Here is an 18521-nt window from a genome sequence, read left to right as displayed (position 1 = left end):
CTAACCACTAGGCCACCGTAGCGGTTCGAATCCGCGACCTCCCGCATCCAAGGCGGACGCTCTAACCACTAGACCACCGAAGCGGTTGATCTATATTTTGAGGATAGTAGAGATCCACACAAAAAGTAATGTTATAAGTGGAGCAGAGCCCCTTCAACACATGTTGGTGGTAGCTCAGAATCATTATGTTTTAAGTGGAGCAGACCTACTTCACTACATGCTGATGGTGGTTCTGAATCATTACCATGTTTTATGGGGTGCAGAACTTATCACCAAATAATTACACTTATATCAATGAGCATATTGTTGGGAATTGACACAATACCTGGTGCTTTTACGAGACACTCCCTTTTCTATGATGCCGAATATCTCTTTTCCGTGTCCCTCGACTTCTTCCAGACACTCGTCCCTTGGACAATTTTAACGAGAAAAATACTTTTTATTGATCTCGGAGCCAGCTTCCGCAGGAAAACATGGACTGCCGAATTTTGCAAGGGAAATTACTTAAAACATATGAATTTCCTTTGGAAACATCTCCGGTTTAGCTTAGCTAATCAGGATTAACTTTCTCTGCCAAAATGTTAACACTTCCATCGAAGTCAGAATTCTATCTAGTTTGCCTTAAATAATAATCGTTCCTGGACAATATCATTTTAGGACAACTATTTCAAATGGCTGAAGATTTGGCAACTATCTTTACTATTACAAAACTTAAACACAAAAAGAAAACTAAAATTCATGAATCACTAACTATATAAGATCTTGTAAATATATTAATTACAAATTGAAGCTAGAATAAACCAGAAAGACCTTACACATGTGTAGTTTGATCTAACCAATGTATACGGTTCAATAAAAATAAAAAGTAATGACAATAACTACTGGAAAATTGTGACCTTTTGCAATACAGGATAGATTTGCATTCACTAATCTACTCCAGAATTTGCGCTCTAACAAATTTGATTGGATTATTAAATGAATCAAACATATGAACTGTGATTAAATCTGTTTCAAAGGACATATTAAATGTGTACATATCAATGTCTGAAGTGCAGAAGAGTGTTAATATAATTGTATATGTTACAATAAATTTAATTACTATGTTATCATGTTTCTTTATAAAATTCATCTCAGTTTTAGTGAAGCAGAACAAAAACCCAGTTTGAATTATTTCATACAACAGATTAGAATAAATCTAAACAAATTAAAATGTTAAATCATGAGATAAAATTAAAGATAAGACCGAGACATGTGAAATGATTTTCTTTTTTTCCCATAAATAAATTTTAAGAGTGTCTTAAGAATAAATGAGCTTGAATTCACTGAATGAAATTAAAAGCCTAAAAAATATCCATGTTCTATGATAAAAGATACACAGATAAAAACTGGGGATGAGAAAAGTACAAGCAGCGGCTGCCAACTGCAATGATATACATGTAATGTCAAGGACAAAGTATGGGTGGTGAAAGGTAAGATAATTAAGAAAACAAATGTTAAGGCAGTTGATGAAGGTTACAGTTAAAGAAAATTTGATTTTACTTAAATTGATATCAATCAATTGTCATTTACAGTATCTCAAACCGTTTGTAGGTAAACAGGGTTACAATAACTTTAAAAATTTGTTTCTTAAATGCATTTTTAATGGTTGCAAATTCAAAAAATTGAATAAGCCACAAACAGGATACAAGAAACTTACTGAAGTAGAAAAGGGTTGAAACTTCTACAGGCACAAACAGGATCAAGCTGTGATGATGATCATGCCCAGTTACAAAAATCATAAAAAATGTACTCGTGGAATATAAAAATGAATAATAATTAAAGAAAATATGTTACTATACATATTCACTTTTAAATCGAGTCCAGCTGCAAACAACATGACCCTGATATACCTTTGCATTGTGTACAAGCATATCATGGTCTGTGTTTTTTCTACTGGGTTTTCCTAACAAACTGTGTCTACCCGGATCTGCTGGCATGTTATGTGACAGTAGATCAGGGTCTATAGTTTTACTGTAAGTGATTATTTATGGTAACTACATCACGCTGTCTCTAAAATTAGTGACTTATAGCAAAAAATGGATGTAAAGCCAAGAGTTGTATTGTTCTATAAAATATTTCAATAATAATCATAATTTTTCTTGTTTGGTCAACAAATACCATGTACAGTCACTCACAAGTTGAATCAAAATGGAAAATAGACCCATATCTGTCACATATCAACTGATCTGGGGATATGTGGTTTGCTAGGAACAGCCAGTAGAACAAGCAACATAGACCCTGATCTGTCTGTATTATGTGATGCAGATCAGGAACTGTTGCTTGCAGTTAGACCCAACTAATAAGTGAATATATATGGTAAAATTATTTCAAGGTTAGCATGCTGTGTTATGATAATTAATGCTGCAATTAGTACATGTGTAACAACTATAAAACCCCAAAATATAACTTACTGATGCATTCAAAATTTCATATGACATACACAGACAATGTCATCATGCAGAAAAAATATGGAATATGTTTACACGTATGCTATATAAATGTGGATAGGAGTTGGATTTGTCAGCAGTAGCATTTAGTCAGTTAAATGAGGTACACTCCTAACAGTAGCATCCAGTCAGTTAAATGAGGTACACTCCCAGCAGTAGCATTCAATCAGTTAAATGAGGTACACTCCCAGCAGTAGCATTCAATCAGTTAAATGAGGTACACTCTCACCAGTAGCATTGAGTCAGTTAAATGAGGTACACTCCCAGCAGCAGCAGTCAGTCAATTAAATTAGGTACACTCCCAGCAGTAGCATTCAATCAGTTAAATGAGGTACACTCTCAGCAGTAGCATTCAATCAGTTAAATGAGGTACACTCTCACCAGTAGCACTGAGTCAGTTAAATGAGGTACACTCCCAGCAGTAGCATTCAATCAGTTAAATGAGGTACACTCTCAGCAGTAGCATTGAGTCAGTTAAATGAGGTACACTCCCAGCAGCAGCAGTCAGTCAATTAAATTAGGTACACTCCCAGCAGTAGCATTCAATCAGTTAAATGAGGTACACTCTCAGCAGTAGCATTCAATCAGTTAAATGAGGTACACTCTCACCAGTAGCACTGAGTCAGTTAAATGAGGTACACTCCCAGCAGTAGCATTCAATCAGTTAAATGAGGTAATCTCCCAGCAGTAGTAATCAGTCAGTTAAATGAGGTACACTCCCAGCAGTAGCATTCAATCAGTTAAATGAGGTAATCTCCCAGCAGTAGTAATCAGTCAGTTAAATGAGGTACATTCTCAACAGTAGCAATCAGTCAGTTAAATGAGGTACACTCCCAGCAGTAGCATTCAATCAGTTAAATGAGGTAATCTCCCAGCAGTAGTAATCAGTCAGTTAAATGAGGTACATTCTCGACAGTAGTAATCAGTCAGTTAAATGAGGTACACTCCCAGCAGTAGCATTCAGTCAGTTAAATGAGGTAATCTCCCAGCAGTAGTAATCAGTCAGTTAAATGAGGTACACTCCCAGCAGTAGCATTCAATCAGTTAAATGAGGTACACTCTCAGCAGTAGCATTGAGTCAGTTAAATGAGGTACACTCCCAGCAGCAGCAGTCAGTCAATTAAATTAGGTCAACTCCCATCAGCAGCAATCAGTCAGTTAAATGAGGTATGCTCCATATGGTATTCATTTCTTTCATATCTGTTCAACAACGTACCTTTCATGTCTAGATCAGTTTGCCATGTTATGTTTGAATGACTATAAAATTCAAAGGTTTTGTATATTTTTTAATTAATAGTTAGACTAAGTCAAATTCATTAGATCCTGAAGTGATTTCAATGTATATATTGTTATTTTTTTAAAAAAAGACTAGTACAGCAAAACTTTATTATATTTAGCGTGATAATGCTGAATGGAAGCTACATTGAGAACTATTTAACACCCTAAAAAACATAATAGCCTAGGACAGATGATGATGTTTCCATCATGTCCAAATAACTCTTTTGGGTAAATATTTTCCCATGGTTTTCTCTGATCCACAAGATATTTTGCAAACTATTAGTGCTGATCAAGCAGATTGTGTCTCAATAGAGTCTTTTGGACCTTAGCTTTCTACATCGCTTCGATGGTTTATAAACTGTCTTCCTTTATCTAGGCCATCTGTCAATCTCAAACATCCATGGAAGATGGACAAACATTATATACCAGCCATCAAATTGAAAAGTTTTGTCAAACAGCAAATATCATCCTGTCAACATGGAGAAAAGTTTTGTCAAACAGCAAATATCATCCTGTCATCATGGAGAAAAGTTTTGTCAAACAGCAAATATCATCCTGTCATCATGGAGAAAAGAATCATGTTCTCACAGAGAAGGAAACTGTTACGTTAGTGACAGGAACCCTGATTTTACAAAAAAATACCCATATTAATGGTATAACAAAATGACACCAATATTATATTGTTGCCCTGTGTCTGCTTATTATGAGAAGTGATGCCGGAGTTGCCATCCAAATTTAGTTTCCTAAACTGCTGTTACAGACTCAATTTCTTTTATCCAAGGACATTGGCATTTTCCAAATCACTTTTAAGTTGGACAAACATTCATGTAACATTTATTAGACTGAAATTATTCAAACTATCCAGCAAGAAATTGAAAAAAAAGGATGCAAAGATAATAATGTAATCATGGATAAGTGGCACTATTTGACTAGCAGCAGTGACTCCGATTTTTCCCAATATCCCTATATAACACAGCAAAACGAAACCAACATCATATTTTTGACCATCGTCAGCGGATTACAAAACTAGTGTTGCCAGATCAATGACCCAATTTTTAGCTTGTTTCTATGGTAACCATAAAAATGAATATGAAGCAATTACATTTACGTATCTCTACATATTACCTTATGTTAAGCCAAAGATGATTTATTTGTAAAAAAAAACTATATCTTCTAAAACATTGTACAGCTGCACAGTAAATGAGCTTATCACAGTAAAATAAATAACTAGCATGAGGAGGTGATTCACTTGATATCACTGACTCTGAATGTTATTGTACTTTTTCAGTATTTGATGATGTGGCAGAAATAAAATCTTATCAAAAAACTTTTAATAAAAAGCATTTAATAGGAGAACAGCTTCAAATTCTGATTTGTTTTGCTGCTTCACTCTAAAGTTGAAGTTCTGTCTCTCCTGCCATATAAAACCATGAAATTCACCAGACTGACATACCATTTTGGATAAAATTGAGAAATGACTGCAGTCATTAACATACATAGAGATAACAAAGCAACATACCCTACCAAACATCATCCGTTCCCTTTTAATCAGCAGTTAATCTACCTTATCAAATATCATTCATTCCCTTTGATATGCAATTAATCTACCCAACCAAACATCATTCATTCCCTTTGATATGCAATTAATCTACCCAACCAAACATCATTCATTCCCTTTGATATGCAATTAATCTACCCAACCAAACATCATTCATTCCCTTTGATATGCAATTAATCTACCTAACCAAACATCATTCATTCCCTTTGATATGCAATTAATCTACCCAACCAAACATCATTCATTCCCTTTGATATACAATTAATCTACCCAACCAAACATCATTCATTCAATTTTGATATGCAATTAATCTACCCTACCAAATATAATTCATTTCTTTTTGATATGTAACTAATCAACCCTGCCAAACATCATCCATTCCCTTTTGATATTCAATTAATCTACCTAAATACCTGAGATTGAAGTGATGGCAGTTTTTGAGTTTACAGGGACAAGAGAGGTTTGCATGTTAGATTTTTCATAAACTACACTACTTTACTAGTTTATCATTGATAAATGAAACAAGAATACACTAGTGTAATATGATTGAAATATTTGAACAAAATGTTGTGAAAATGATATATCAATTTGAATTTTCGAAACTGTACAAAATTTGTTCTTAATTAATCCCATTTCATCTTGCAAGCCACTTTAATACTTCTGTACTGGTGATACAATAACAAACTTTGATCATATTCAATGCCACGAATTACTAGAATTACTAGAATTTCTAAGAGAAATAATTCTGATAATTCACTGGACTGGACTACCAGAAATATTTTTTCACATCAACAGACACTGATAACATTATGACCAAGAAATTTAAGCTAATTACAGAAGCTGGCTAAGTCTAGCAGTAAATATGGCCACCGTGTATTGAGATGAAATGAGTTCAAATAGCATAATGTGCATATACATATTTATTCTTTATTCATTTTATGTTCTGTTTTGCCTTGAATTAGAAAGGAGAATTATGTAACTACTGATATTTTCTGTGTGAATGTACACAAAACACAGCTGAATACAAAAACAAATTATCACTTGTGGCTTCAACATTCATAAAAATACCAATTTTGTCAACCACTTGACAAAAAATATTTCATTATTCACTCATTTCAAACAAACATCCTCTATGTATTCAAAAACTTCAAAGAAGAATGCATTTCTGCAATTATTCTTGAAAAATGAAGTAAAATCTGAGATCACATTTTACAGGACAAGCTTTGACAAAAGCTGTAGCTATTAAGGATAGGTACATTGCAAAGGACTACAGTTTAATGACTACTTTTGGTCCAGTTAGTTTTAATAGCATTTTCAAACGATTACTGGCTATACCATCCGAAGGAAATGGGAGCTGTTGTCGTTGTTGTTGTTATAGGGTTTAACACCATTTTTCAGCACAAGATAGGCTATACATGTACATGGCGACCAGTATAAATGGTGGAGGAAGAACCAGGGAAAACACCAGAAAGAACAAACCCATGAGAAGCTACTGGCAAGCTTTCTCACGTACCAACATTGGCCAAGCCTGAGACTTGAACCAGAAATGGGAGCTGAGTGCCTTTCCCATTGAAACAATGTGGGGTCTGGCCAAGGCTGGTCTTTGTTGGTAAATAACCCATGACCCCTGGATTATGAGTCTGACGCTCTACCAACCAAACTGCTACAGATTTCTGCTCTAGAGGACCTTAAACAAGGAACGTAATGGATACAAAAAAGATGCATACTTGAATAATGGGTCAATACTTTATAAAAAGAAATGATGTAATATTCTGAGAAGCAATTTCGTGCAAGAGTTCAATAAATTAAAGCAGCCAATCAGATTGAATCCAATAACAAGTCGTACTATGACAGTGATAAAACAAAGTTTGAAAAAACAGGCATTCCACCAGCTAATATTATATCTTTATAATTCATCTCAGTGGAAGTATAGATAACTGGAACTAAAAAATAATGCAGGATATCATCAATATACAGGTACACATCAAAACTTAACTGACATTGAACATTCCAAGGTAAAGTCACACTGGTAAATTTAGTAAAAATCATATAATCCCTAATAAAGTTGTTATGCTGCAGAAATCCACGTTAGAACAAGCCATCAGGGGTCATAACCACTCTAAATTAAGACCCTTTACATGACAACGTGGAATGCAAGAAATCAAGGTCTCATCTGTACAAATGACACAAGATAATTCTCTTCGATCAATACCTTGTGTAAAGAAATAAGTTAATGTAGTGGTGGCTCCAGTCCCAATCGACAAATCGATGTACAAGGCCAAATGGTTGCACACATCAGAAATATAAGAGAAGTCAGTAACGTAGCAATCTGACCATCAACATTCAATACAAAAAATTATTCAACACTTACCTGTTATAATCTTTATCAGAATGAAACCTAAAACACATTTTTTATCAGCCGAAATGTTTCAGTTTTGTCATATCAGCAGTATTTTGAATTACTATAAGCTCAAATACTGATATATCTACAAATAAAATTTCACCGGATAATATTTTCTTACAAAAAGCCTGCATATACGATCATTAATAATAAGTCACATTGCATCTACTTCTGGTATAATGATCAACATTGATGAAAAATGCCAGTAAACAGACCCTACTTTTTCCAATCACCTCAATTTACAATTCTGGGACTATTCTGCAGGGGTCAGGAAACTTGTGTTTGGAGTTGAAATCTGAAGTGATAATAAGAATGTATTCCATCAACCTAATGCTAATGGATATAAAATGGCAGCCTAAATGGTAATGGATACAAAATGGCAGCCTGGACATTAAAAAAGGCCACAGCCTGCATGTCAAGACCATGATCGAATCATTGCTTTAAAATGTGTGAGATTAAACCAAGGCCAGAAGGCCAAGTGAGTGTACTTTAAAATGTGTGAGATTAAACCAAGGCCAGAAGGCCAAGTGAGTGTACTTTAAAATGTGTGAGATTAAACCAAGGCCAGAAGGCCAAGTGAATGTACTGTAGAATGTGTGAGATTAAACCAAGGCTAGAAGGCCAAGTGAGTGTACTGTAGAATGCATCATCTAGTTTAATGAGGATTAATCACTGGCATGAACAGACTCCCTTGAGAGATGTGGTAAATATAGGCAAACAGAAGATATTAACCAGAACCTTAAGCAACCTTTATGTGCCTGTGACCTTGACCCCATGGTCAAAGTGTGAACGATCACATTGAAGAAAGAATTACCTCTGCCTCATAATGATTCATCTCAAATATGATCAAATTCCATAAAAAGATTTAGGAAATATAAATGGATGAAAAACTTGAACTAAAATCTTAACGCAAATTTTCTGTGATTGTCAGCTTGACCCCATCATTAAAAATGGCAAAAAATGAACATGTCACAAAAAGAGCTGTATTAGCACCATAAGGATTCATCTCATGTATGAACTGAATCCATCATGGGATTAAAAATATAACAAACCCTGTAATGCAAATTGTCTCATACTATGACACTGCCCCCATTGTGAAAGGAGACAGTGAGCATGTCACAATGAATAGTATTAGCTTTATAATGATTCATGCAAAGAATATGGGAATCCATTACGTGGCTTAGGAATTCTCTGAAAATGAAAAAACCACAACCATAACTGTCAACGACTGAGCTGCAGGAGAAAAAGTGACTAGACATATATCCTACCCCACTAACTCGATCTCAACAAAAACACTAGGATAGCCAAGTGCTTATACCCCTGTACTATGTTACTTTATCCATTTAACATCACCAGAAATATGCAAAGAATGTAGTTAACTCAAAGTTTTTTCATGGATGCCATATCTTGGCCAAGCAGTCTAAAAATGGCCTCCTGTATTTTCTCATATGTTAAGAACATGAGAGCAGCAGTGAAGACAGTCTGTATAAGCTTGGCTTCCATTCCCTTGTACAGACTTTTGATTCCGTGAGTCCTGATCAGAAAGAAAGAAAAGAAATAGTGTAATCTGATACATCCTGAATATCCAGACATTGGAATATTTAAAAATATAAGGACAATTATAAAGTTTGAAAGAGCAAATTTACCTTTGCTATTTTGTCTATTATTTGAGTGCATTGCACATACATGATACACATATACACACACAAATCTGAGAATGGTGATAACTTTTCTCACAATAATATACCCATGCTTCAAACAACCCAAAATACTATGACAGAGAGGAGACTATCATCAAAACCATGCAATACTCTTCCTAATAGTGAGAGTACATTATTTGGTCACCAGGTCAGAATATTTAGTGTCACAGCAGCCCACTAAAAACTGCAAGAGTAGTCACCTTAAAAAGTGCTGTCATATACTGCATCCTGAGTCAAAAAGGGCAAATAACTCTTACAAAAATCAAAGAAGCATAAAGATTTTGTCCAGATGCACATCTTTAGATGAGGACCTATCATGTACAAGTTTAATAATGATCCAAAGAAACTGCAAGTCAAGTTGCATTTGCAAAATTCTGTTGTATACTAAACGCAGCTTTTACAAGGCTTGTTGCTTTTCACTCTTTTCTATTACTTGGTTGAAAACCATAGATTCATAATAAAAGGATCACCATGAAACTTTGTACATGTTATGGCCATCATCTGAGGAAAATGGCAAATTCAAAATGCACATCTTTTGATGATGACCCTATCATGTACCAAAAATTAACAACGATCTAAAGAAACTGTAAGGCATGTGGCATTTACAAGATTCTGTTTAATACTGCACTCAGCTTTGGTGCTCTGGGGGCAATAACTTGAACAAGACTTGCAAGAGCACTGTGAATCTGATATTTTCTGAATCTGGATTCTGTTTTACACATACTATATTAAGCTCCAAGTCAAACTGAGCAATAAGTCTAATGAAAATCTCTGGAACAATGGATTGTTGATATGCCCACCTTGATATAATGATGAAAACCAAGTTTTATCGTGATCCCTTGCAAACTGTGATGCTAGATGCACTGACAAGATTTTGTCATACACTGCATTCAACTTATAAGTCAAAAAGGGCATTAACTCTTATAAAAACAATTGCAGGAGCAAAGTGATTTGTCCATATCCACATCTTCAGATGGTGACCAAGTTTCATGGCAATCCTTCAACATGTGGCCCAAGATGGGTCCAGACTGTCACGGAATTGTGTATGAGTTACATCAATATGTATATGTTGTTAAAAATGAACTCGGGTTTTGTTGCCACGTACAGCGTCACCCGAGGGTAGTATATTTTTTCGGCTCTAGTTATTTTGAAATCCTGAGCAAAACTCAGACCATGCTGCATGTGCAAATTGCCTGCAGTGGAAAACCTAAGAACCTAGCTGCGCATATCTGTCACAGCTAGTGTACATATAGAGCAAATTCTCTATAACCAAATTACATTACGATGAGTCTTGTCAGAAAGCTTACCCCTTTATGGGAGCAAATCTCCAGCTGTAGAGCTGCCTTATACATGCTGCCATGACTTACACATGGTTTGATGTGGAGTCACAGAACTCTGTGTGGTTTCGTGTGACATATATGCTGTGTTATGGTGACGTTGGATTGGAAGAGTGTACTGGTTTTCTTGATGCGAGGGACCAGGGCTTCGAACCATTGGGTCTGTGATTGATGTGACGGCTCTCGAGGGATCCTTCAACTGACTGAGAGGGGCGGACCATGCATGGGCACTTCTCTGGCCACTGACTAGATAGAGTGGAACCGGAGTTACATCTCGGACGTCAAATGGGCGCCATGATAGTTATATATATTGTGTTCCATGTTGTTATTTTCACTATTGCTATCTGAGCAAATTTTCATTCATTCCTTTTGCAGTATCATTATATGAACGATCGATAGGTTCATAATTTCATTCATTCCTTTTTCAATATCGTTTTATGAATGTTACATTCATAATTACACGCATCTCAATATCGTTAAATGAACGATACATTCAAATTTACATGCAATTCAATGTCATTATATGAACGATACATTCAAATTTACATGCAATTAAATATCATCATATGATAGATACATTCAAATTTACATGCATTTCAATATCGTTATTTGATCAATACATTCAAATTTACATGCTTTTCAATATCGTTTTATGAACGATACATTCAAATTTACATGCATTTCAATATCATTATATAAACAATACATTCAAGACATTGTTTATATTGGGGTGTAGATCATATACTTTTATTTTGTTGATCGGTGATAGGACTTAATTCACGTTTGTTTGAAATTCCATTTGTTAAATTCATGTTTCAGTTTTTTCTCATTGTGTTAATTGTTGTTGATAGTTCCATGTTAGGAACTTTATGATTTTTCTTATCTTTTTGTTTATAATGGTGTCAGATTTGTTAATATTTAATTCGCGTTTATAAATAAACATCTTATAAACGCAGCTGCTTTTGGTGTCTTCCCTATTCCAGTCACAAGCCGGCTTCATCTTGTGACACAGATCACTTACCAAGCTGGCATCTATCTAACAACCGAATGAACAGCAGTTGGCCATGAAATCTGAGATGTTAAGATGGTTTCTCTAGAAATTTCAAATTTTGAAATGGCAAAATCTAAAGAAAAACAGACCATAACTCCACAAGACTTTTGCTAGAAATCAGTACAACCCAGACTTGACTTGGGTGTTCTCAAAATAAAGCTTAATACCAAATTTGGACTTTATGAGCTGTTTTAAAAGAAAATTTGGGGCATAATGCTATGTAACTTTGCTGGAAAATGGTGACAATCCAACATGACCTAGATTTTTTAAACTAAAGCCTCTTACAAAAATCTGATTTCAATCCACAAAGTCCTTCAAAAGACACTTAGCAGAAAGGAAATGGAAAAGCAATAACTACATAACATTCAGCCAGAAAATGGTGACAAAAGAACTTGAGCAATGTCTTCTTAATGTAAAGCCTTGTGTCAGATTTGATTCCAATCCATGAAGTCCGCTAAAAGCTATTGAGTGGAAACAAAATTTGTGACAGGCATGATGGGATGAGACACTGGGCACACTCACTGTCACATCTAGAGAAACATAAAAGCAAAGCTAATGAGTGGAATTGAAAGACTACAATTTAATAAAAAGAATTCTGCTATAAAAAAGAGAAACTTAAACATAGCATAATGTAAAGCTGCATACCAAACATGGTTTCAATCCATGAATTCTTTCGAATGGTACCAAGTGGAAACAAAACACTTGAAGAAACTGGATAGGATGGGAAGGGGGGGGGGGACAAAATGACATCATTAATACTACAAGCCAACTACACAGACATGTTGAGGATATCACTGAATAACTGTTTGCAATACTTTTAATAAATATTCATTAATAATTACTTGAACAATGTAGAGTTTTAAAATTTAACTGAAATTTCACAGAATATTAGGGAAAGGCCTAGCACTAATATCAGCAACATTATAGCTACATCAGCTACTGAATGCATTCACTTACAAGTCCAACTGCAAACTAAACAGACCCAGATCTGCTATTATATAATGGGCTGGCAGATTTCAGTCTATGTAGTTTGTGGGAGTAATCAGTAGAACATAGACTCTAAGAGCAGGGAGACCCAAAGTTAGACCACCATGCATATACTCACATACAAGTTGAAACTGACTGCAAAATGCATAAACCCCAATCTGATGCAACATAACGTGCCAGTATATACGTGTTTATGCAGTTTGTTAAGAGCAATCTGCAGAACAAGCAACATGGACCCTAATCTGCCCAAGCATTAGGCAACAACAAATCAGGATCAATGTTGCTTCGTTTGGTCTCGACTTATAAATGAGCATATATGGTACTATTCCTCCAAAAGTAAATTGTAACAGGAAAGGAAAAACATCTAAATTAATTAGATCAGAGGCTAAAGTAAATCTCATATTTGACTTAACAAGCTAAATTTCTTTTTCTTTGTTAATGAAACACATATTCTAGTGACTAGAATTAAATAGTTACTCTTGATGGGTTAGAAAAGGATTTTAATGGTACAACCTGTCTTTCACGGGCAACCTCACACATGCAAGTGCCATACACGGGGATACATGTAATTAAAATGATACATACCTGACTAATACGAGTAATGCCTCAATGATCCCCGTGGGATTGCTAGAATTCTCATCATTCTTCTTAAAACCAGCCTGGAAGAATACGAAAACAAACAAAATATTTTCATGAATAACACATACCTGCTGTGACAACTATTTAAGATTTTACTCTGTTACTATGTTCAACATAAATACAGTTCATGGAGCAGACTTCAGAATCATCCGATGTAAAAACTAGAATGAATTATTTCCTTTTTTTTTATCATCATTAACTTTTCAGGCAATTTCAGTAAATTTGATATTCAAACAGTTCAAATAGTCTTCCACAACACATTATATCTCAAGGAAAGTACAGCAGAAATTAAAATCTCTACAACGAAAAAAAGAAATGATTGGAAATATAACCTACAGGAAAATCTACCCTCCCCCATTTTTCTTCTCATCCCACCATCCCAAATCTCTAACCCTGCAATCTTCTGCTGGGCCAAAGTCTAAAAGATGCTTATAATCAACTACAGTGATGTATAAGAGACTGACGTCTTTATCATAAAACAGTGAAGATGTAATGCAGCTTGATGCACACATGTACAATCTTATAAATGCATAAAGGTGACACTCGATTTATACCAATTCAATCTGTACACTTATTTTAATGACATTTATAATGAAGAAATCACATCCAATTTGTGCCACTGTGCTTGTTTTAATGCCACTGCTAGCACAATATGCTGTGACTCACATGCAACTCACGTACATTCATTTATAAAAGTTTTCATTTATTCCAATTTTCATTCATGCCATAACCTCAGGAACATATACATGGTTCCTAGCAATAATAGCAGAAGCCATGGGTGAAATCAAACCATCCTACTGAAACTGCAGAGAGTTCAGATCGACTGACAAGGCATGTATCTCACTGATTCTGCCTGCCATAGCTAAAAATACTAGGAAGTAGGATTATACTAGGAACAAGCCAAAAAGGCTCTAAATCAAGGTCTGAATGGTGATTGATTCGGCCATGTTAGAACCCAAAGTAAATTCCATTTTGGACAAAGGGCCAAAAAGCTGTTTGGCTTGAGTGGCTTATGCTGGACAGATGATCGGAGACATCTCGTTTTGGCCTATATTCAACCTTACATGACTAAAAAGCATGAAATATTGGAAAAATAAGTTCTTTTTATATCAAGTTGTGATAATGTCCACTACCACCAAATCTTGCTCTGCCTGTAAGTTGAAAAAATTCTTTCCTTACACACGCACATACATAAACAAGTACATATAGTCAGTCCAAGGGAAGTAACTCCTATAGATTATTTCCCCTTGTGTGTTTGGCAGTTACCTGTCTCCCTTATATTTACCAGTTTAAGCCTGAGCAAAACCTGCAGCAGGATACCTACATTTATGGGGAAGGGGGGGGGGGGGAGATGGATGATAATGTAATCAAACAATGATTCTCAGGAAAACATAATTTACTAAAAAAAATATGTTTTCATCAAATACATTATTTGATCACATTAACATAAGTAATAGAAGAACACACATGAGGACCCATTATCCATGTCATCCTGTAGGAGTACAATTACTGTTCTACTGAAAGGACGAACTTGTAATATGAAGCCAGTACAGCTGAAGATTATATGTTTATAAATGTTGCCTTTGTGAATCCAACGAAAGCCATGAAGTCATACTTCTAACTGTTTTTGTGTTGTCATGCATGGGGCATGGTAACTCTCTGGGGAACAACCAGTGGTCCCAAAAAATTCAGCTCTCTCCATAAAGAAAACTGAAGAAAGTAAATGTGCATGTCAACCAAATGACTCCACCATGTCTCAAATTAAAACATTATGTTGTGAAGGCCAGATTCGTGGAAATCACAAAATCTTCTGAAGTCATACATATTTCTGTGACATCTCAAAGTACATCGATATAACAATAATCCACTATAGCCATGAGGTCAACTTTTGTTGGGTTATATCTTGCTTTACTGTCTTAATCTGGAGGAAGAGCTTCTGGCAGATGGCCGATACTACAGACAATATCTGTGTGACTCGGGTATCATGTGAGAGCTTGGCCTGCCTCCATCAGCCAATCAAGGATAGCATGGTAAATGTTCGATTGCCTGTTGACAGTAACCTGTTTATAGAAGAAAAAAAACAACATTAATGTGATAAGCAATAAAACTGCATTAACTTTAAATCCATGGACTGTGCATGCAGTTCACTCCATCTGCATGAAAAAGCAAGTCTTGTATAACAATACCCTGTTATTTCCCTTGTCAACAAGGATTGTTCTCCTCAGTGTGGTGATGATGTTGAGTTTTCAACATGTGTGATGCAGATCTTACTTGCTCAGTATGCTGGATAAGCTGGCAGCGCCATTTTTAGCTCAGTACATTGTACAGCTAAAGGATGATGGCCTGGGGCTGCTGATGGGGCCAGGCCAAACATCTGAGGTGGGGGGGGGTGCACAAATTGTTAGGCAAGTCAGCTATATTGTGTCAGCATAATGTATCTAGGTGGTCCAGCATAGCCAATGATGTTGTTGGAACTTTCAACTAGTACTAATATTAGTACCCTTACTCGTACCTCGTGGACAGGGTACTAATATGAGCATATACGTGTTAATAGAGCAAGCCGGGTGTGAAACACACCCAGCGCTCTTTTAGCCTAATAATAACACTTCAAACATATTCCTTGCATATAATCCAATAAATAGAGTAGTCCTCTTATTTAATACCGGAAGTATCGAAAATCATTTTAGAAATAGTTGTAAAATCTCGTTTATTTTTTTCAGCCGATATTTTCGTTTAGATCGTCCGCCATGTTATTTCAAATAATGATTACTTCCGTTCTTAGCCTCGTTTGTTTGTGTGCCATATAAGGACATTGACGCCTTATTTGGAAATGTAAACAAATCATAGTAAAAGTTTGGCGCTGTTTGGGTCAGAAATTCTGCGCATTAAAAGTAAATACGGTTTATCGGCAACTTTGAAATTCAACCAAGAAGCGATTATTCGCACTTGATTGATAATAATATAGCGTAGAATATCCAAAATATGTTCTGGCAAGCCTTACGTAGAAAAGAGGTCACAGCGAGAGTCTTGCGTTATCTGTCATGGCAGACAGGATAAGGTTAGAGTAACCATGCCAATTTATTTTATCGTGTAAGGGCTTAATAAATTCAAAATAAGCCAAACTTCTTTCACAACATGATTATACTTATGTAGTTGATTTCTACACTGTTTGTTTTTCTGACTTTAGTGATGATTTTTTTTGCTCCATTACATGATATGGGATCAGTTCGTAGCCTCAACCACAACAAATCAAGTTGAGGCTACGACATCATTAGCTACTATCAACCAGCACGGAATTTGTATTTTCTAATTTATTTTAAAAATGCCTGCCAGAACTATACATAGGTCAGCCAAACCACTTTGATGGCAGCCATGATAGTATATGCATTATGGTGTATGATGTGGGCCTAGCTGGTAGGTCTGCTGGATGGTGACTTCTGTATACCCAGTTTCAATGGCATTAAGGTGGTGCATGACTGGAGGGGTAGAGATTTGTAATAGGGGAAATTCCACCATAAATTATTCAAAATTGCTTGCCGATAACCTTAAGGACAAAGCTTGCATGAAATGTATCACCAGTGAGTCTAAAAAGAGAGTGCATAGCATTGCCTGCCAAAACTTCCACTGGGTCAGAAGTCATTGCTGCTGTCAGGTGAGTTCTGAAAAACTTTTGCACATGCACACATACTGCATAGATGTGATCATGAACATTTAGTGTATGCAATGTATGTCTCACAATTATCGGCTACAACTCTTTAGTGCTTGCATTTATTGCACTTGAATGCATCACTGTCTTTTGCACTTGCTCAATATCTCTGAAATGAAGGGAAAAAACAACATCAGATGAAAATATCCAAGTTATATTCAATTAGGTGAAACCTGCATTTACTGCAACCACCTATAAAAGAAATGCATAAGCAAACCTAAATGCTCAGCACAAATTCAAGATACAAAAGTTTAGTTCAACATGAGTCTTACTGATCAATCTCACTGACAATTATCAGTGTGTGTGTGTATGTGCATGCATGCATGTGTGTGTATGTAAATGCATGTATGTATGTGCATGCATGCATGTGTATGTATGTGCATGCATGCATGTGTGTGTGATTTGGCTTTTCAATGTAGCTTTAACAATATTTTCAGCATATCACTATGATGTCTGCAGTGTGGCAGTTTACAGTTTAAAGTGATGTCTAGCACTGGGGCATCATGCCATAGACAGACACATAGCATCATGTCCCACCCAATCGCATTATCCAGACACCAAGCCAACCAATCCTAACACTAACATCTTAATGTTGAGCACCAAGCAAGGCAGCTGCTAGTACCATTTTTACAAGTCTTTGGTATGACTCAGCTGGGGTACGAACCGTCCACCTCCAATATCTGAGGTGGATGATCTAACCAATGACACTGCTGGTCCAGATGGCTGCAAAACCTATAACCAAAACTTGTCCCTCCAATGACACTGCTGGTCCAGATGGCTGCAAAACCTATAACCAAACCTGGTCCCTCCAATGACACTGCTGGTCCAGATGGCTGCAAAACCTATAACCAAACCTGGTCCCTCCAATGACACTGCTGGTCCAGATGGCTGCAAAACCTATAACCAAACCTGGTCCCTCCAATGACACTGCTGGTCCAGATGGCTGCAAAACCTATAACCAAAACGGGTCCCTCCAATGCCACTGCTGGTCCAGATGGCTGCAAAACCTATAACCAAAACTGGTCCCTCCAATGACACTGCTGGTCCAGATGGCTGCAAAACCTATAACCAAACCTGGTTCCTCCAATGCCACTGCTGGTCCAGATGGCTGCAAAACCTATAACCAAACCTTGTCCCTCCAATGCCACTGCTGGTCCAGATGGCTGCAAAACCTATAACCAAACCTGGTCCCTCCAAGGACACTGTTGGTCCAAATGGGCTGCAAAACCTATTACCAAACCTGGTCCCTCCAATGACACTGTTGGTCCAGATGGGCTGCAAAACCTATAACCAAACCTGGTCGCTCCAATGACACTGCTGGTCCAGATGGGCTGCAAAACCTTGTTGGTATGATCCGTTCTGATGATGGATGTGAAGG

General features: G+C 36.2%; 1 protein-coding gene across 2 annotated transcripts in view; it reads right to left on the bottom strand.

The window, feature by feature from the left end:
- Nucleotides 1–1252: 1252 nt before the first annotated feature.
- LOC149803150 (peroxisomal membrane protein PMP34-like) overlaps nucleotides 1253–18521 on the bottom strand; it is a 42607-nt gene continuing 25338 nt past the window's right edge. For both annotated transcript variants that reach the window (XM_089952768.1, XM_089952767.1), the window contains exons 8-9: nucleotides 13384–13457; nucleotides 1253–9257 (exon numbers count right to left, since the gene is read on the bottom strand). In XM_089952768.1, coding sequence (XP_089808894.1) covers nucleotides 9104–9257; nucleotides 13384–13457 — 228 coding nt within the window. In that variant the 3' untranslated portion in view covers nucleotides 1253–9103. The remainder of the gene's footprint in view (nucleotides 9258–13383; nucleotides 13458–18521) is intronic.

The sequence above is a fragment of the Sinohyriopsis cumingii genome, chromosome 3, assembly GCF_028554795.1.
Source record: "Sinohyriopsis cumingii isolate HCF-2022 chromosome 3, ASM2855479v2, whole genome shotgun sequence".
Classification (NCBI taxonomy): domain Eukaryota; kingdom Metazoa; phylum Mollusca; class Bivalvia; order Unionida; family Unionidae; genus Sinohyriopsis; species Sinohyriopsis cumingii.
The sequence above is the reverse complement of the archived record's forward strand: the minus strand, read 5'-3'. Positions and strand labels throughout refer to the sequence as shown.